Source organism: Cibotium barometz, chromosome 40 (genome assembly GCF_041138505.1).
Source record: "Cibotium barometz isolate CiBa-2024 chromosome 40, ASM4113850v1, whole genome shotgun sequence".
Lineage (NCBI taxonomy): Eukaryota > Viridiplantae > Streptophyta > Polypodiopsida > Cyatheales > Cibotiaceae > Cibotium > Cibotium barometz.
This window is the reverse complement of record NC_141085.1, coordinates 16,939,230-16,960,257: the sequence shown is the minus strand read 5'-3', so window position 1 is coordinate 16,960,257 and position 21,028 is coordinate 16,939,230. Positions and strand designations below refer to the sequence as shown.

Below are 21,028 nucleotides of genomic sequence, written 5' to 3'. Positions count from 1 at the left end.
ACAGCGTCCCACTGCTCGGACGGGGACAGACCCAGCCGCCCACTCATGGCGGTGAGGACCAAACCAGGGGGGTGGAAAGAGATAGAGATGACCTCGGGGGGTGCAACCAGCTTCACAGAGGCAGCCTGCTGGCAGTGATCTCTCTCTCTCTGTCTCAGGTCAAGAACCAGCATTCTCTCTCTCTCTCTCTCTCTTTCTCTCTCTCTATCTCTCTCTCTCTCTGGCCAAGAAACAGCGATCTTTCTCTCTCAGGCCAAGGAGCATCTATTTCATTTCTTTCTCAGTGCCATAAGAGGATGCGCTAGGGACAAGCTTAGGAGAAGAACCCAAAGTAGCTGGCTGAAGCCAAACAAGTCCATGCCTATTCACTCCTCTGCAGTGCCATAAGAGGATGCGCTAGGGACAGATTTAGGAGAATAACCCAAAGTAGCTGGCTCAAACCAAGCAAGTCCATGCCTATTCTCTCCTCTGCAGTGCCATAAGAGGATGCGCTAGGTACAGGCTTGGTAGAAGAACCTAAAGTAGCTGGCTTATAGAAGAAGATGCTTCTCCTAAGCAGCTGGCTTATAGAAGAAGATATGGTATGCCATTTTTGCACCTAATGCTGGCGGAGGCGGTTATGCTTTTTTGCAGGAACTACATTGCAGAGGCTGGGATTCATTTATTTGCCTCATAGCTGCCTGCCTAAATATTGATAAGCAATTGCATTGCTGAAAGTAAATGTTTTGTTTCTGCAGTTAGTGAAGTCTTACTAGCATCACAACTATCAGTCAAGATTTGGAGATTCTCTATAGCTGGTCTTAATGTTCCCTTGTAATTATAAATCTGATCAAACCCTAGGTCCCCATACAGAGCAGTTTCCTTATCTTCATCAGAGATTGGATCTAACACCAAGTCCAGTTGAGGCATATATCCATCCCCTCTCATTGACATGCTTAATAACTTCACTTTGATAGATGTCTCATCATTTGTTGACAGACTCTCTTCTCCCACCACAAATTCATACACCTTGTTTTTGGCTTCAATCCATGCCTTACCAGGTTTCTTCCTTGCACCTACACGCATCCGCTGCTCTTGTATAACGTGAACGCTGTCCCACCTGTTAGCATCCATGTAGATGTTTGACATCAACGTGTACACAGGTGCATCATCCGGCTCCAACCGAACAGCATTATCAAAGCACCGAATTCCTAGCTCAGTGTTTCCATACATTCGACAGCTTGTGAGCAAAGATCTCCATGTAATGATATCTGGTGAGATATGCATGGTTTGAATCAAGGCTTCAGCTTCTTTCAAGCGCCCGGCATGACCAAGCAGGTCTACCATGCAGGTGAAATGCTCAATACTGGGGACAATACTATAATCTAATCTCATACGGTTGAAAAGCATATAACCCTCATCAACTAGGCCAGCATGACTGCAAGCAGTCAAAACACTAGTATAAATCACATCATCCGGCTTCAAGCCTTGTGAGAACATGTGTTCAAGGCATTCTATGGCCATCTTGCAGTTTCCACACTCTGCGTGACCCATTATGATTGCATTATAAGAGACAACATCTCGGGTGGACAACTTGTCAAACACACTCTGTGCTTCTTGCAAGCTCCCACATTTGGCATACATGTCGACAAGTGTGTTGCCTATTGCCACATCTGTTTCGAGTTTGATTTTGATGATCTGACTATGTATTATACCTCCCAGACCCCATGTCCTGATGTTGCAACAAGCTTTCAAGATGCACAGGAAGATAACCCTGTTTGGCTCTAGGCCCTCCAGTTGTAGCTTCTCATATAGTTCAAGAGATGGAAGGGCGAGCCCCTGCTGGGCATACCCAGTCAGCATGGCACCCCACGTCACCACGTTGCGTTCCCGCAATCTGTCGAATACTTGCCGTGCCTCCTCGACATTACCACATTTGGCATACATATCAACAAGGGCGCTTCCAATGAGTACATCTTGTTCGAACTCGTTTTTAACTATCCCATCATGTATCAACTCGCCCTGCTCCTTGTCTTGGACACTACTACATGCTTTTACAACACACAAGTATGTAATCTTGCTTGGCTGAATGCCCACTTGTTGCATTTTCTCAAAAACTTTCAAAGCTGTGTGGCCACTGCCAAGCTGGACATATCCCGCAATCACAGCACCCCATGACGCTGGATTCCGCAACTGTAATTGATCGAAAATGCTCTGTGCCTCCCTTATGCTCCCACACTTGGCATACATGTCCACCAGTGTGTTCCCAACAACTTCACCTGTTTCCAATCCAGCCCTGGTGACTTGCTCATGCATTAGCCGCCCCTGCACTACATCCCCAACAATCCCACATGCTTTTAAAACACATGAGTAGATGTACTTGTCTGGCTTTAAGCCTTTTGCTTCCATATTCTCAAAAAGATCAAGAGCTGTAAAACCATGCCCATGCTGTGTATAGCCTGAGATCATGGCACCCCAAGACACCAGATTTCGACAGGTCATCTTGTCAAACACCATGCGTGCCTCCTTGAGACTTCCACACTTTGCATACATGTCAACAAGAGTGCTTGCAACTGTGACATCAGATTCCAGCCCACTCTTAATTATCCAGTCATGGGTCAATACTCCCTCCCCTATGGTGTCCACACTGCCACATGCTCTCAACACACCCAAAAAAGTGACTCGGTCAGGATGTATGCCCTCTCGCTGCATTTGATGAAAAAGTTGAAGGGCAACAGTGCCATGCCCATGCTGAGCATAACCACCAATCATCGCATCCCACGATACTACATTCCGATTGGGAACCAGCTTGAAGACTTTGTGGGCCTCTTCTAGGCTCCCACATTTTGCATACATATCAACAAGGGTGTTTCCCAGAACTACATCAAGCTGTGTTTCACTCATAATGATCTGCCCATGTATCATCCTGCCCTCGTTTATGGCACCTGCACCACCACAAGCTTTTAGAATGCTCAGAAACGTAACTTTATCCGGTCTTTTTCCTGTCTGCTGCATCCGCATGTATAGCTCAAGTGCCCGTGTACCATCCCCACCATTTGCATATGCTGATATGATGGCATTCCATGTAAACCCAGTAGGGTTCGAGACCTTCCAAAACACTTGATCTGCTTCAGACAAACTCCCACACAAGGCATATAATCGGATAAGATAGTCAGCTAGACGTACTATATGATCAAGCCGATTGTTGCGCATGATAAGATGCACTTGCCTAGCAGCGGCTAGATCCTTCTTCTTAGTGCATCCCTGTAAAAGATGATAAACGATGTCCCTTGACATGGGGATCCCTTGCTGGTCCATAAGGGCGGCCATGTGTAGTGCCTCGTGAAAGCGCTCCTCCTTGAACAGTTCATACAACTCTCCATGATGTTCAAAATTCTCACTAGAAATGGCTATCCTTCATGAGCCAAAAACATCCACACCAATCATGGAACATTATCAAAGTCAAGTAATGAATCCACCAAAAAATTGTATTAGTTAAAAGCCTTACTTGATCGAAATTAAAATATAATCCATATTTCTAATCCTGCCAAAACCTTATGAAAGGCTTGAGAAAAGAAGGGGGTGTTGGTGGGGACATCTTCTTGACGTGTATTATGATGGCATGCAGTAGGTCACGGTGCGAAAAACTTGCCATTTACATGCCCTTTTTTGCATGTTTATTTCCTACATGCCCACCTTGCATCCTGTCTTGGTTCCATGTGACTATGTTATATAAAGCATAAACAGCTTAGCCCGTGATATGAAATTAGAAGTTATGGATTAGTGGATCATGGGTTGAGCATATCACTGATCATGTACCAGATTCTAAAATATTTATCAGTAATTTTTTCACATAAATATAGAAAAAGCTGGATAACAACAGGAGAACCCCTAAGAGACGTGTTTTTCTCCCATTTCTGCGATTAGGGCAAATGCTTAAATTATTTCTCAAAAAAAAATTCATCCACAGAGCACCCTAGAACCATTGAAAAATAAAATTGGGTTAAAATTTAATCGTTCGAACTGAATGAGAACAAAACCGAGCTCACCATTTTTTTGCTGCTTCTCTGCAAGGTTGTAAAACGATTTGACACTGCTGTGTGGGCATTTGAGACAGCCACGGACCGGCGGTCGACGATCAGGCGCGGGCTTTCTCATGAAAAATCAGCAATAACGCGCGTTGAGATAAAATCATGGGATCGGTTTAATGTGCCATAACTACAATTAGCCGAGTTCATAAGAATTTTAATAATGTTGATGCAAATTAATTCATTAATAATTGAGACAAGAAAGAAAGAGTGATTTTACTAACGTCTACTAAGACACCCTGATAACAACACATGTAAACATGCGTTTTTTTTTCCTAACATCTAGAGTAGGCCTTTCTCGGCCCTAATGGGTCAGGGGAGGTGGAGATGGCAACAGCTGAGGCTTCTTCTTGCCAAGCACTTGAGCAACTAGAAGGGAACCCTTTAGGGAGGTGACTTAGAAGACATGGGTGCTAGCTCAAGGGAAAGCACAACACTCTTGTGAAAACTTAGGAGATAATATGAAGACAGCTCATTAGCTAGAATGCCAAACATTCCATGAGGTGACGTGTCAGCATCCTAGAGCATTCTCCTATTTTAATGCAAGGCGGTTGAAAGGCTCGGATGCAGCCTCTACCATAACGGTGAGGAGAATATGTGGCAATGAAATGGACACACTTTCCACTTAAAACAAAAAATATGTAAGTATGGATGTTTCGACAAGAAATTCCTTATCTCACAAGCAGACCATTTATCAATTAGATATAGTACAATAACATGATAAGTATCAGTAAAGGTCTCAAGAAATACACACCATAGCAAGCATAATGTTGTGGATAAATATTTTATCATATAATCAATAAATACGGCAAAGGATATTGATGGCACCATCTTTTAGTATCCAAATCAGAATCTACCAAACAAATGTGTGTGCTGCTTAAATACGAAGTGGCTTTTCCTTATAAATTTGGGCTAGTGGAGGGGCTATCCATGAGCACAAGAAGAGTGCCGTGCAAGTAAAAGCACCTTTTTGTATTTTTGGAGGCTATGGCCTATTTTAGAATGAAGAATTACGTAAATACTTATGTGTGGAGAGAGGCCACACACAAGGCAGGGATGATTGCACCCAATGTTATCGTTATCTTGAGCTAAGTATTTTATTTGTTATTCATTCAATTCTTGAATATGTTGAATTTTTTACTTTGATGAGTTAATTGGGTTGAATAATCTATTTTCTTGCAAGTTCCTATTTTCTCTATTTTCCTAGAAATGGATCTGTGTCAATGGTATTAGCAAAATGTCTAGCTTTCTTAAGGAGTTCGGTTAAAGAATGTGCAATAAATGCAAAATTCCTAACGAACTTCCTATAGTAGCTACACAATCCAAGAAAAGATCGGAGTTCGTGAATATCTCGTAGTCTAGGCCATTTAGCAACGCTTTCGATCTTTTTGGGTCTACTCGAATACTATCAACAAAAACGAAATGCCCTAAGTATTCAATTTCCTCTTGAAAGAATTTTCTCTTTTTAGAATTGACATAGGGCTCATTCTCTTGAAGAAGGGAGAATACTTTTTCTAAATGTTGTTCGTGCTCTTGACGATTCTTATTGAAAACTAAGATATCATCAAAAAACACTACAACAAAATTTTGATGTTTCAAGAATATTCTATTCATCATTCTGTTGAAAGTAGCTAGAGCATTGGTCAAACCAAATGGCATAACTAAAAACTCATAAAAAATGACCGGTTTGGGTTCTAACAGTAGTTTTGAAGATATCCCCTTCATCTATTCGGATCTAATAATTGCCAGACTTGAGGTCAATCTTGCTAAAAACTTGCGCTCCCTTGACTTATCTAACAAGTCATCCACTTGTGGGGTATCGGATATCGGTTCTTGACAGTAATCTTGTTTAATGCACGATAATCGATACACACTCAATATGTCGCATTCTTTGTGGAAACCATGGTCTCTTGTCTTTGTGTTAATCATTGTGTTTTATCATTTTCATTATGGCTAAACTCATTTGCTTAGTGCTAATTAACACTTTGTGTGTTTATCTCGTAGTGAGTACATTAGTACTTAATCCTTGTGCCCTTTACTAATCTCCTCATTTGCTTAGTGCTAATTAACACTTTGTGTGTTTATCTCGTAGTAGTGAGTACATTTTGTTTAGTACTTAATCCTTGTGCCCTTTACTAATCTCCTCTCTTAGTTTCAATAATTATTAGAGCTATATGTTTGCGAGTCAATCAAGCATTATCTCTTGAAGCTTCATCACATCTCTCTCTATCTCTTTGCACACACAATACACCATGGAAATGTACAATCCTCCATAGCCTACTATCGTCCTAATAATGACGCAGCTTATCTTGTAAATGGTATCAGAGCCATGTTCTATGGGCTTGGACTGGGCTTTTTATGTGAGGCAGAAAATTGTATGCATTTCCATTAGTGCTACAGCAAGATTTTGTCTCTCAATAATTTTGTTTATCATTTACCATCCATCCATCCATCCATGGCTATTTGAAATGCCTTTTGTCTGAGTTTCTAGTGGTTTTTGCATATGGTGGCTTTGTTCATTTGTGTATGCCGATTGGTTTTAGCCTCTTCATCTATAAGATGTCTATATCGCCTGGGTATGTGGTGCATAACGAAACAATGCACTGCATCACTCGTGTGTTTTTGTGAAGTTCATGGGCATAAGTAGTGTATCTTGTGTTTTGATCTTTTTGTTCACCCTGTGCGCTACAGTGCTTCAGCATTGTTTTAGCCTTAGGGTTCTTCAAGACCTTGTGGTGTAAGAGAGTCTTTAAATAAGGGCTTTTCACAATGATGATATTGCACATTAGTTTTGACACATTATTGTGGGTATCTTTCTACAAGGCATTGTTCATGGGTGCATTAATGCTAGTTCCATCCACACGTTCTTCATTAAAAATATTTCCATGTCAAAATTTCCATTGGCAACAACCGGATCATCATCAACTTGAGAAATCAACTTGGATCATCGCTTCCTTCCACATGAGCATTGAGATTGGGATCTCCACCAAAAACTTTAACCTTTGTAAATGTTGCCAATATAAGCAGGTAGAAGATTGTATGAAGTCCCACATATGTGTTGTTTTTTGTACAATTGTGTGTTGTTTTCTGTTATGTGTGTGACTTAATCTTATGTGTTCTCTACCCTTCGGACCCCATAACTGGTATGTAAAATTACTAGAGCCATGTGATTTATCCTTGATGAGAAAAACTCACATGGGAAACCATGAGCCTAGATTTATCCTTGACACATTATGAGGCAATCCCTTTAGGGGGGTTGGGAATCAAGGTCATACCTATGTGTGAACCCACTCTTAGGAGCGAGGTAATATATTTGTGTGTGAACCACCTCTTAGAGGGCTATAAATAATATCTAGATATTATCTATGTATTGGACATAAGCAATGATGTCATAGGTTATGACATATGTCATAGGTTATGACATATGTCATTTTTCTAGTGTGTGAGACTAAGTCAAAAGATAAGGCTACTAGCGTAAAAAAGAACATTGCACTTTGGTGGAGGTTAATAATAGCAATCGTAAAATCATCATTTGAGTCGTTCAAACATTATCTCTTGAAGCTTTGTCAAAGTTTCACTCTTGGCTCATCTAGAGGTGTTCCATTGCCATAAAGTTCTTTAAATCTACCATAGTATATGAAGAAGAAGAAGTAATAATAGAAACATGTAAAGGGGCATGCCAAACAATGTTTAATACCTTATTGAAAAGGATGAAACTGACTCCCCTTCCTTCGAAGAAAGTTTTCTTCTAAGGGTGTTCTTCCTGGCATTGTAGGTGGGCTTCAAAAAATGAAAATAATGTCAGGATCATTAGGTAAGGTAGGAAAAATCCAAGGCCAAACCTGCCCAGACATCTTCACCAAAAGATGTGATATAAAATTAGGGGTTTATTTTGGTCACTTCTTAAAACAACATATTGAAGAACAAGGAGAAGATTTGGATGTAAAATGATGGAAAAGAAACATTCTCACTCTCTCTCTCCCTCAAGTAACTCTCATTGTCTAAAGTAAGACCAAGATGTAGACATCAAAAGTAACTCTCAAGTAACTGTCTAAAGTAAGACCAAGTCTATGTAGACATCAAAAGTAACTCTCAAGTAACTGTCACTATCTAAAGTAAGACCAAGTCTATGTAGACATCAAAAGTGAGGTTATAATCTATGGAAGGGAATAAGAAAGGCTCTAGGGAATTATTAATTTGAGCTAACCGGTCAGCCACAAAGAGAAGGGTAAGTCTCAGTTGGAAGAAAATCTTTCAGCTTAGTACGATGTGAATAAAGGTAAAAGGGTTGTGTTGATATGGCTCATTCAGACAGATTGGGTGGGTGGGTCACATCATTTTATTTTTTTTAATGAAGATTCAAGGCACTTGAGAAGATGAACATTATCACTATAAGATAATAAATAATATGGACAAATGCATCATACTCATGACTAGTTGGAGAAATACACATAAGGAAGAGCATAAAGAAGAATGAAGAGAATTAAGTAAACCTACGGTGGTATTAATATCAATCAAAATCATATGAAATAAGATGGACTTACAATCTATTAGTCTCCAAGTTTCATTGGAGTGAACTGAATCCCACTATGAAGACAAAATGAAACAAGCACGCCATGGGAAAGCTTGAACAAGCTATTTCACACATACGGAAACATAGGCTAATTCACATTTTCTAGATGGATAATTGGGCATTAGGAATAGTAATGCTATGTAGAGGCTAATTTGGTTTGCTAATGACAAGGTAGTGGAAAACTAGAGTAAATCTTATGATACGATGCAAAGAGGAGGGATCCTTTTATAGGTGGCAGCCACTCTCCCTCTCTTTGTTATATATGACCAAATAATTTCTCATCTCCCATGACATAATGGTGGATGTCACCATCAATCATCTCCTTTCGTGCTAAGTCTTTACACTACTTATTTATTTAGAGATTCTTCAAGCATGGGACAAGAGTCAAGCCATGTAGGCACTTATGTGGCACTTCCACTCCACAAATGTCAATCCTCATCCATGTATGCATGGTGGAAAAGTCTTCACAATTATACAGTTATCCACTCTCCTCCATGTGCTTCCACATGCCCTCCGCAAGCTACCTAATGAATATACAGTTATCCACTCTCCTCCATGTGCTTCCACATGCCCTCCACAAGCTACCTAATGATAAATGACATTATAAAAATACATAAGTGAGCCATGTAGACATTAAGGCCCACTTTAATTTCCACATCCTATACAACCATACCAAAGTGTAACGAAGGGGATTTTAGGATGCACACGCACATGGGGGATGGGCCTATGTACATGGGGCTTAAGGGCATTTGTACATGTGATGTTAAGGTATGTGGACCTTGGGATTACAAAAGGCACCAACCCTAAGACTATTGTACCCTTCATGACCTTTTATAATCTTTTGACATATTATGTCTTTTCTTGGAGGTCATGCTTCTATGGTTGATTCATGACAGACTCTCCATGATTAGGTGGCTACTCTCTCTATGATGGCATAGAAGAACATGTGTGTACTCCATGCTAATGAGTGCAACCCTAGATTCCCTTTATTACATTGGTATCAAAGCCATGATCCCTTCATTGCTATCAAGGCTCTTCGATTTAATCTTGATGTTTTTATTATTGTTTCTTTCCATTAAATCTATTCATAAACCTTAGTTTATTTCTATATTTGCCTAGATTCTAGGGAATCTTGGCAATTTGGAGGATATTGAAGGTTGAGGTGCAAATGTTGGTGCCATTTTTCATCAAGAAAGTGTGCACATTAAAGATTTTATGTAGATTTCTATGCAACTAACAATTATGTAGTAGTTTTAAATAGATCTATGTGAAGATTGTAGTTCTATTGAAGATTTTTTGAAGATTTCTTGGAGTAAGTAGTTTTGTGCAGATTTAGACAAAGTTTACTATGCAGAGTAAAATTTCAAGAATCTTGGTATAGTATTTTAATGTTTGCAAAGATTATTGTGTAAAATCAAATCTTGTGATAGTGAGTGGTTCTTGATCCAACCTTTCATTAATCTTGGTTATGTCTTACAAGAATCTCATTGCTTTATGAGAAATTGTTACAAAGTTCAATAAAATAATGAATATTGCTGGAAGTTTATGCAAGAAAGCAAGATTATTAAATCTTGGTGACAATAGTGCAATATTATGCCAATAGTTGTTATTTATTAAGGACCATTTAGATAATTTCTTAATCAAAAATGACTAGCAATAAAGATTAATACTAATCTTATGATTAGTGATTAATCTTATTGGAACTTGACAAATCAAAATAATTTGGATAGCTTATTGATCAAGAAATTGACTCACAACAATGGTTAGTGCCAATCAATGTACTAGTACAATTTCGGTACAAATTTGTGCAAATAATGCTCGGTAGAATGCAGCTCAAAGAAATTTTGATACAAGTGTACAATATTGATAGATTTTAGTGCAAAAATAGTTGACACTCTCCTTGGGAATTAAACCCAACCCTTCTGGTGCAAGCACCAGTGCACAATTGGTGCTCGAGGTTTCCATATCTACTTATAAGAGTCAAACACAACTGGAGAGGAAAAGACAAAGCATAAAATTAAGGCATATCAACAACAAGGTGGTATAGAAATAGAGGTTTTAGACTTCAGTTAATGCAACTAGACAAGCATTCATTACTTTAAATATAGACTTGGTTGCAACAACAAGGACACAAAGGATGTGCATGCTAAGAGACACATGGGGCAAGCTTATATGAGTTTATGATCAATACAAGAAAACTCAAGTAGGAAAACATAATGGCAATAGTTTGCTTCTAAGAAAGTGTTTAACAGAGCAAAAATAGGCATCAACATAAGTACTGCAAACTTGAGATAGAGAAAAAAGAGCATCATGTGGTCTCAGCTCTTAATTATTAAGAAAAATAATCCTTAAGCCCTTCGACAATAGTTACTACACTTAGCTCTATGGTAAGGGATTGTGTCTGACTACTCAAGATGGTGGTGTCATGTCTCAATCAGACTACCTTTTTCAGGTCATAGAAATTCAGCCATACAAATTGCTGGTGTTAGAACTTATGGAGGGAGAGAGCTTCTAAGAAATACTTAGAGCATTGCAAAATAAACGTAGAAGCTTAGTAGGTCTTGCAACTCACAGTGGAGTTAATTTCATCACCTCTCAGAGGCTCAGCACACAGAGGATCCAAGGCTTACACAACACACCATCCCCTATAGCCAAGTATAGTAGATAGCATGTTGTACACCAAATTGGTCTCATCAACATGGTAAAACATTGAAAGAATCAAGCAAAAATGTCATTAAGGGTTGGAAGAACATCATGGAGGAGCCTTTCATGTCTAAGGGAGAGGATCACATTGGCCACGATGAGAGCTGCTATGCAGTTCTTGTGTTCCAAACTAGTTGTCAAAGTTTGGTCCAAAAAGGGGGATGTCTTGGAGAAAGGATGCACTTCTGAGGTCTTGACTGAAGCTTGTATCCAACGTGGATATCAAATATCATGGGAAAAGTCTTTTGTATTTGAGGATGATAGATGGACTTTGATTTGTAACTTGTTGAATAGGGCTTGAAGTACTTTAAATCAGGGATAAAGATGTAAAAGCAACCTATTGGTATATAAATATATATATATATTGGTCCAAAAAAAAAGAGAAGAAAAGAGCGAGCACTTCATCGCCATTAAGGCTCAGCACACCAAAGAAGGAAGCTAGTCATCATCACCTAGTAGCTCAAGAGCTCTCTAAAAGAGTGGGATAAGGCACGGGAGAAGGCATGGTTGCCATTGCCAGCAACACTGAGAGAGGGAGGGCCAACAACACAAGAAAATGTGGCGCCAACATGAGAGAAAAAAAGAGAAGGGTTTTATTTTTTTTTATAGGCTTTTGAAAACCCTAGGGTTTCTTTTATCTTTGACACCTCTTTTATATTTTTCATATTTTGGATAGGCTTTTGAAAATCTTAGGGTTTCTTTTATCTTTGATGTCTCTTTTATCTTTGATGTCTCTTTTATCTTTGATGTCTCTTTTATCTTTGATGTTTCTTTTATCTTTTTGATAGGCTTTTGAAAACCTTAGGGTCTCTTTTATCTTTGACACCTCTTATCTGACCACACCCCCTATCCTTGCCCATTCACACCTTCTTTAACCCCATAAGGAGTGCACACTATTTAGGCATACTGGTGTGTTACAAGGCCTTATTCACATGCAGCGGATATATTTGGTGCATTGTTTAGGCTTGTTCACACATGTTGTGAGTTCCCTATGCATTGTTGGTATTTTTTTCACATGCCTTGTGCATTACGGGTTGAATTTGCACACTTTGGGGGCTTTTGTAGACTTTGTTCACATGTTTTGTGATTGGTGAGGTGTTTTCACATGTTTTAAATGTGTTGGGTGATATTCGCACACACTATGGGTCATTCGTATTACCTACAGTGACATGATATACATCATCATCTCACTATATTACCATCTCAAATCTTGATCTTAGGAAGGTCCCTCATGTATTGACTTCATGGCTCTATGACAATATGTTGAGTTGCTATTTTGTGTCATGGTTCATATGTCTTTCGTCAATTTTACATATTCTTTTGGTACTTTGAGGCTTAGACCTATATACCCTCATTTGTAGACTTCATGCTATGACAAGGGCCATTGTGGCATACTCATGCCATTGTTGGATTTTTTAGCTTACGGCTTTGTTGCCTAGTCATTTGAGTTATTATTTTGATGAGAAGGATATATGTGCCAGATGGTCTACACATGGTGACTTCATCAACTCATTGCTTGGTTACCTCAACATAGATGGTTTGACATTATTCAAATGGTAGATTCTTCTTTGGTGACTTGTACAAGTGTCCTACACACTCTTGAGCTCCATGTTTATCTTCCAGATGGTGTAGATTACATCAACATGAATCTAGATGATGATGTATCTTATACTCATACACATGATGATGTATCACACACACACTCACACATATATATGATGATATTGATGTATCACACACATATGATAATATTGATGTATCACACACATGTACACATGATGATACACATGCACAAAATGATGGTAGTACATGTGCACATGATGACAATATATGTGATAGTGATGTGTGTGAGCTAGAACATGTTCCTAGGGATCATAGTTTGGCATTAGATGATCTAGTGGGTAAGCCATGTTAAAATTATAGCAATGTGATGAGCTATGGTGGATCAAATGCTAGAATCAACATCATTAACAAAGAGATTAGATGATAATTAACATGTGATTAGTGAGTAATTAACTGATAGCTTAATGTAGGCATGGATAATCAAAAACCAGCAAGTTCTCATTAGGCCAATGCCTCAATTTATAGAGTTTACATCCAAGCATCTAATCCCACTGATTTCTTGATTCGCTCCACCTCTTTTGCTTGATTCTCTCCACCTCTCCCAGAATATCTCCACACCTCCTAAATCTCCTCATGCTACCCTTTATTCTCTCCCAGTAGATTCTTCTCACCTTTTCACAGGTTCTCTCACATTTACAGATTCTCTTTTACAGCCTCTAGCTAAGGGCTTGTTCCCGCACACACCCTATTCACTTGTATATTTCAACACCTCCCCTCTGTTGGGGATGGGTGTCATCTCCAGATGGTGTCACACTAGTGGCACACTCTTTAGCCTCTAGGCATTTTTGGGATTTATAGAATTCATTTCTATTTTTTCCTATTTACATACATTTTTGGGTGGAGGAACTTTCCTATATATATGAGGCATTGTAGTTCATTTCTAATGAAGTTGGCTAGTGGTTCATTGATGAGTTCTTGAGTACATTGTCTCTTCTCTCATCTCTTCTTTCTCACATGGTATCAGAGCAAGGTGGTAGCGCACATAGAGCCTCCTTATCCTTCTTCCTCTCTACCTCTAGTCCTCTTCAACAACCCCGCTTTCAATTGCATTTTTCATTCTTGATTATCTGCTAAACGGATGCGTTCTTAAAGATTGTGCTAGGGAGACCTACTGGAATCATCGTGGCCTACAACTTTGCAGAAGAAAGTTTTCGCAAATTCCTCACTGTTTTTGAGTTATTCTTCGCAGACTGCCTGCGAAGAATTTCTGCTTGCATTTTTTGCAGAAGCCCTTACATGCTTGATTATCTGCTAAACGGATGCGTTTTTGAGAATTGTTCCCGCCAAACCTACTGGAATCATCGTGGTCTACAACTTTGCAGAAGAAAGTTTTCGCAAATTCCTCGCCGTTTTTGAGTTATTCTTCGCAGACTGCCTGCATGCAGAATTTTTGCTTGCGTTTTTTGCAGAAGCCCTTACTTATCATCCTTGCACTCATTCAATGATGCAAGAGGCTTCAAACTAGCCCCTTACCATCCTCTACAAGTGTGTTTTTAAAGCACTTCAATCCGACTCCTACAACTCTACTTGCAGTGAAAACATTGCCAACTAGTTTTCCTTACATGCGGTAGCGTTTTTTTGGAGGCTTCTTGTGGAGAGATTTCTTGGCTGCGTTTTCGTCATCAACTTCAGCCCTCTTCATGGTGTTTTGAGGTACATATTCATCCTCTTTTCTACACCTTTCTACTGGCTAAAAATTCCACTTTGCTACACACTTTGTGTTTGTGTTTTTGTGGACAATCAACTCCTCCATACTCCTTCTACCTAAGGCTACATTCTCATCCCTCTTTTGGTGGTTTCTACAGAGTCTATTGGTTCATATATCGGCTGCATTTTGTGGCTGCATTTTCGCACTTTGTGCATATTTTGGAGATACTTCCTTGGTGGACAACCCATCTATTGGCTGCGTTTTTTGGAGGTACGACACTTCTTCCCTTGTGTTTTCCCACCCTCCACTCCCTATGGAATCTCAGAAGTCCTCTACTCCAAAAGACAAAGGCAAACTTGAAGATATTATGGATCCTACATCTCCTACGACGGTTGGACCGGCAACTACTACAACAAAAGTTGGTGCAATTCCTTCTTCGGTAGGTGCTTATACTTTCTCTTTTCCGTCGTATATCCATTACCTTCTACGGATCCATACACTCTTTCTTCTTTGTCCTTTATGCCTTCCTATCCACATACTTCTATGCCCTCTATGGTATATCCCCCCTACATCATCTATGCCTTTTAAGGCAACTTCATCTACTATGATTCATCCTTCTACTACTTCCACTACTACTCCTCTCCCCACTCAATCATATCAGCCCTTTAACCCACTCACTCAATCTTTGAGCCTTCCAAGTCTTTCCGATTCACAAAAGCTTACCCCAAACAACTACCACACTTGGTCCTTGTTTATGCAACTTCTTTTAGAAAGCTCCAGGGTGTGGTCTATAATCACTTCTCCTCATATGGTGCCTTCTCAATATCAAACCTATATGGATGCACGGGCCAAAGCTTTACTTATGCATGGCATGTCTACATCGGTTGTGTCTCAATTTCGTTCTACAAGGAGTACGGCTCAACAATTATGGCACGCTATACAAATGCAATCTGGAAGACTTTCAATGATTAAGATAGCTAAGTTGGAAGAAGATTTGGATAAGCTTTCTATCTCCGAATCCGACAACATAGTGGAGAAGCTTGGAGAATTCAATCGAATCAAGTGGCAACTTGAAGAGTTTGGTACATTGGTAAGAAATCCGGTCCACAAGCTACTTGGTAAATTGCCTTCTTCTTTTGAATCGTTCAAAGATGACATCTTTCTTCGAGTTCCTTTTCCTTCCTTTGAAGAGACTATGGGTCTTCTTCATGATAAGTGCCTTACTCGCAATCAAAACAAAAAGGACTCGGCTTTTGTAAGCCAAGGCAAGGGGAATGATCAACGTAAAGGCTCTAATTCCAATGCTAAAGATTCTTTAACCAAAGGCGACAAGGACAAATCAAAGGAATCTTCCAAGGAGTGCACTTTCTGTGGTCGTAGTGGCCATACGGAGGATCGTTGTTTTGCTAAGAAGGCGGCATCCAAGAAGGTAAAAGCTGAACTTGAATCCAAATCTAAGGGTTCTTCTACATCAACATCTTCTCACGACAAAAACAACGACAAGAAGGAAGACGGTAACGCCAAGATTGCATATGTTGCTATGTCTTCTACTTCTTCATGTGACACATCACTTGTGGTAATCAAAGATCTTGATACGCATACTACGGATGAGTGGATTGCCGATAGTGGTGCTACCTCTCACATGACGAATAGTTCTTCCTTATTGGAAAACTATAAGTCTATCTCTTCATCAGTACACATTGGTGATGCTTCGTCTCTCCTTGTGATTGGTATTGGTGATGTTTCTTTTGGAGATGCTATCTTACATGATGTTTTGCATGTGCCTAAGATGTCTGCCAACTTATTTTCTATCTCTAAGGCTACTTCTAAAGGTCTTTGTGGTTTACTTTGATGATGAAGTGATTGAAATCATTGATAGACAGTCACTTTCTTGTGTGGCACATGGTTCTCAAAATGTTGGGCTTTATCATATGAGCTCTTTTATAACACAGTTGCCACCACATGAGTCTCATCTTCATCAATTATTTGCTTCTCCTAAAGCACTTGTTTCTAATGAAGATAGTGATCTATGGCATTTCCGCTTTGGCCATGTTCCTCTTGCTACTTTGCAACATCTTGTCTCACATGACATGGTTACAGGTCTACCAAAGCTTCAGAAACCTCGCCATCATATTTGTTCTTCTTGTGCTCAAGGAAACCTCGCCATCATATTTGTTCTTCTTGTGCTCAAGGAAAGCAACATCGGGCTTCTTTTCCAGAGGAGGCTACTCATAGGGCCACACGCATACTTGAGCTTATTCATACTGATCTTGCAGGACCTATGGAAGTACAATCGCTTGGTGGATCCAAGTATTATATGCTTCTTGTGGATGACTTCTCTCGCAAATCATGGGTTTATTTCTTACCTAAGAAGTCTGATGCTCTTTCTCATTTTAAGGTTTGGCTTTCCCAAATGGAGAATCAAGAAAGTCAAAAGGTTTCTTTTCTTAGGACTGACAATGGAGGTGAGTTTATAGCATTTGAGGATTTTCTAGCTTCAAAAGGCATACAACGACAAACCACCATACCCTACACTCCTCAGCAGAATGGTGTGGTTGAAAGAAAGAATAGAACGGTGAAGGAAATGGCTCACTCCCTCTTACATCATGGGAAGCTACCTTCCTCCTTTTGGGGTGAGGCTATAGCTACTTCAGTTTATCTTCTCAATCGCTCTCTTACGAAAGCAGTGGATGGCATGACTCCAGAGGAGGCTTTCACAGGCCACAAGCCTACTGTTTCTCATTTTCATGTCTTTAGTTGTGTTGCTCATGTGCATGTGCCTTCTTCTAAGAGGAGGACTCTTGATGCTAAGTCCAAACCTATGATATTCACAGGATATGCTTCTCGCTCCAAAGGGTTCCGTTTTTGGGATCCTTCTCGTGAGGATATTGTTCTTTGATGAGCATGTTTTTGGTCTTGATGAGTTACCACCTTCTACATCTCTCTCAGATCCATTTCCATCTCTTGAGCTTGGGCCTCTCTCATTCCCTACATTCTCATCCTCATCTACACCATCAGTTCCTACTTCATCCCCTTCATCCATTTCGATTGCGACACCTACTACTTCATTGGATTCTACACTGACTTCTGGTCCTCCAAAATGGATTCGCTCTCTACTTCAGGATTTAGGTATATCACTTTCAGATGCTCAACAATCTACTACACGTGTCTTACGTACACGCCCTTCAGTAAATATTGCCTTGATGTCTCATAGTGGTGATGTGTTTGAGCATGAAACGGTTAAGGAAGCTCTTTCCTTACCACATTGGTGTGAAGCAATGTAAGCAGAGATTTCTTCTATTGAATCTAATAACACATGGCAGTTAGTTCAACGACCTTCACATAAAAAGGTCATTGGTGTTAAGTGGATTTTCAAAGTCAAGTTTCATTTTGATGGTACTCTTGATAAGTACAAGGCACGCCTTGTTGCTAAAGGTTATGCTCAAAAAGAAGGTGAAGACTTTGATGAAACTTTTGCTCCTGCCAGATATTCTACTATTCGTGTTGTTTTTGCTCTTGCTTCTCACTATGCCTGGCCTATATATCAAATGGATGTTAAATCTGCCTTCTTGAATGGAGATCTAGAGGAGGAAGTTTATGTGGAATAACCTGAAGGTTTTATTGCACAGGGTCATGAACATGATGTGTATTTATTATAGAAAGCTCTTTATGGTCTTAAGCAAGCTCCTCAAGCTTGGTATCAGAAGATTGACAGTTTTCTCCTTTCTCTACATTTTGAGAGGACTCATGCAGATCCTAATCTTGATGTGCTTATTGTGGATGATGATATATGCATTCTTGTGCTTTATGTGGATGATTTGACACTCACTGGCTCTAATTTGGATCTACTCAAATGGGTTCAAACTCAACTCACAACATCATTTTCCATGACTGATCTTGGACTACTCCACTATTTTCTTGGTTTAGAAGTGTGGCAATTTGCTTCTGGCATCTTTCTTTGTCAAAAGAAGTATACTTTAAGGTTGCTTGAGAAATATGGCATGCATGATTGTGCATCACTCACTTGTCCCATGGATCCTAATTCAAAATTATCCAAAGATGATGATTCTCCTGAGGTTGATTCTACAGAGTATCGCCAACTTATTGGCTCTCTACTTTATTTGGTTAACACTCGGCCAGATCTCTCTTATGCTATGAGTATTCTCAGCCAATTCTCTTCACAGCATCGTCGATCTCATTGGCAGGTAGCTTTGAGGGTTCTTTGATATCTTCATGGAACTCTTGAGTATGGCATTTCTTATGCAGGTGGAGATACACTTATTGGTTATTCAGATTCTGATTGGGCAGGGTGTATTGATAGGCGTTCCATGTCAGGCTATTGTTTTATGCTTGGTAAAGGACTTGTTTCTTGGAAATGTCAAAAGCAGCGAATTACTTCTTCTTCATCGACCGAAGCAGAGTACAAGTCATATCTTGATGCCACTTCTGAAGCACTTTGGCTTCAGCAAATTTTGAATCACCTTGGATGTTCATCCATTCCGACACTCATCTACTCAGATTCACAGAGTGCTATTGCTTTAGCCAAAAATCCAGTTATTCGAGGACGATCCAAACACATTGATGTTCATTTTCATTTTGTTCGTGATTGGATTTCTGAAGGTCGCATTCAGCTTGAGTATTGTCCTACCAAAGATAATATTGCTGATTTGTTTACTAAGCCTCTTCCTCGACCTACCTTGGATTATCTTCTTCAGCGCGTTGGCGTTGGTCCTCCCATCTGGACCTGAAGAGGAGGTAGGTGTCATCTCCAGATGGTGTCACACTAGTGGCACACTCTTTAGCCTCTAGGCATTTTTGGGATTTATAGCATTCATTTCCATTTTTTCCTATTTTTACACACATTTTTGGGTGGAGGAAAGGGTGGAGGAACTTTCCTATATATATGAGGCATTGTAGTTCATTTCTAATGAAGTTGGCTAGTGGTTCATTGATAAGTTCTTGAGTACATTGTCTCTTCTCTCATCTCTTCTTTCTCACACCCTCAAGTGAATACTCCTAGCACACCTGGACCCTATTCCAAGTTTCCCTCTTACTTGATAGTCCGCGACCAGTGCCTCAAGTCCCTAAACTCATAGTCCTGACACTCTCTCTCTCTCTATGTGTCCAAGGCTACTATAAGTGCCCGTGACCTTGACTAAAGTGCTCACACATACATCTACCACATGGCCTACATCAGAGGTGGTTTTACTTTGTTGGGGCAGGTTACATTGGGTTGTGGGGTTCTCTCTCTCTCTCTCTCTCTCTCTCTCTCTCTCTCTCTCTCTCTCTCTCTCTCTCTCTCTCTCTCAGAAAAGATGATCCGACTCCACTTCCTTAGGAGCCTCCATGAAGTTTTGCCGATGTCGTTCCTTCTCCACTGGGTTTGCTGTAGCAATCTCTTGCCATGTGTCCTGGCTTTCCACAGTTGTGGCAAGTGAAGGTCCTTCCTCCTACTCTGCCTCTTCCTCTTCCTCATCCTCGAGAGAGAATCCTCCTCAGGTGAAGAATGCTTTTTCTTCTCCTGCTGTTAAGTCGAGTCATTTCTTCTCTTTGCCTCTGCTCTCTTGCTCTAGTAGAGCTCCTTCTATTTCATGTAGCTTCAATTCAGGTACATTCTTTAGTGTTGCTACAATATTTTCATATTCACCTTTGTCCACACTCTCAAAAACATTGCTCGTGCCTCATCATCTTCTACCTTCTTTTTGCCAATAGCTGCCAGTTGTTGCTTAATGCTTTTATATTTGTTCAAGTGTGTGATTAAAGGTTCACTTTCCTTCATATCCAATTTGTAGAATTGCATTAACAGATTTATCTTTGAATTTTTAGCTTGTGTGCCAAATAATTTATTAAGTTCATCCCATGTATCTTTTGCCCATTGTGATGTGATGAATGATTTCATCATTTAAACTGAGTGCAATAAGTCCCAATGCTTTTTCATTCCTGCTCTTCCACTCATTTTCCCCTCTCACCTCTGGGCATTCATCTCTTCCCTCAACTAGCCCCCACAGATTTTTCCTCATGAGCAGATACATGGTTTTTGTCTGCTATGTGTAAAACTGCTCCCCATTAAATTTGGCTATCTCTTGTGCTGTACTCATGATGATGTGAAGGGGGTCTTACCTCTTGATCCAATTTCAAGATTCAAGGGCAGTGTCTACCCTTTTTACAACTCAATCTAGTGTTTAGGAGATGATTACAACAGATTTATCAACATAAAATCACCAGAAATTACATTAACTCGAGGGTAACCAATTTGTACGAAATGGTTAGAGTATCAAACCATCTCCGAATTGCAATCTAAAGTTATAGGGATCTATATCAGATACCTAATGGTTAATTCAAACCCTCAATTGCACCAAAATACAATGATTAGCACTGATTAATCATTAGCACTGAGTAATCATTAGCACTAAG

The 21,028-nt window shown here is 39.8% G+C and overlaps 1 protein-coding gene across 3 annotated transcripts; it reads right to left on the bottom strand.

Moving 5' to 3' along the window:
- Positions 1-240: 240 nt before the first annotated feature.
- LOC147615261 (pentatricopeptide repeat-containing protein At2g33680-like) lies at positions 241-4,237 on the bottom strand. 3 transcript variants are annotated; one of them, XM_086779338.1, is made up of 3 exons: positions 4,029-4,215; positions 3,209-3,394; positions 241-3,104 (listed from the first exon to the last, which is right to left on the bottom strand). In XM_086779338.1, exon 3 carries the CDS (start codon positions 2,998-3,000, stop codon positions 685-687), a length of 2,316 nt encoding a protein of 771 aa, XP_086635464.1. In that variant the 5' UTR covers positions 3,001-3,104; positions 3,209-3,394; positions 4,029-4,215; the 3' UTR covers positions 241-684. The 3 variants fall into 3 exon arrangements, with proteins under 3 accessions (XP_086635464.1, XP_086635462.1, XP_086635463.1); XM_086779336.1 differs by having other exon boundaries at positions 241-3,389; positions 4,029-4,237; XM_086779337.1 differs by having other exon boundaries at positions 241-3,394; positions 4,029-4,216.
- Between the last annotated feature and the right edge of the window lie 16,791 nt (positions 4,238-21,028).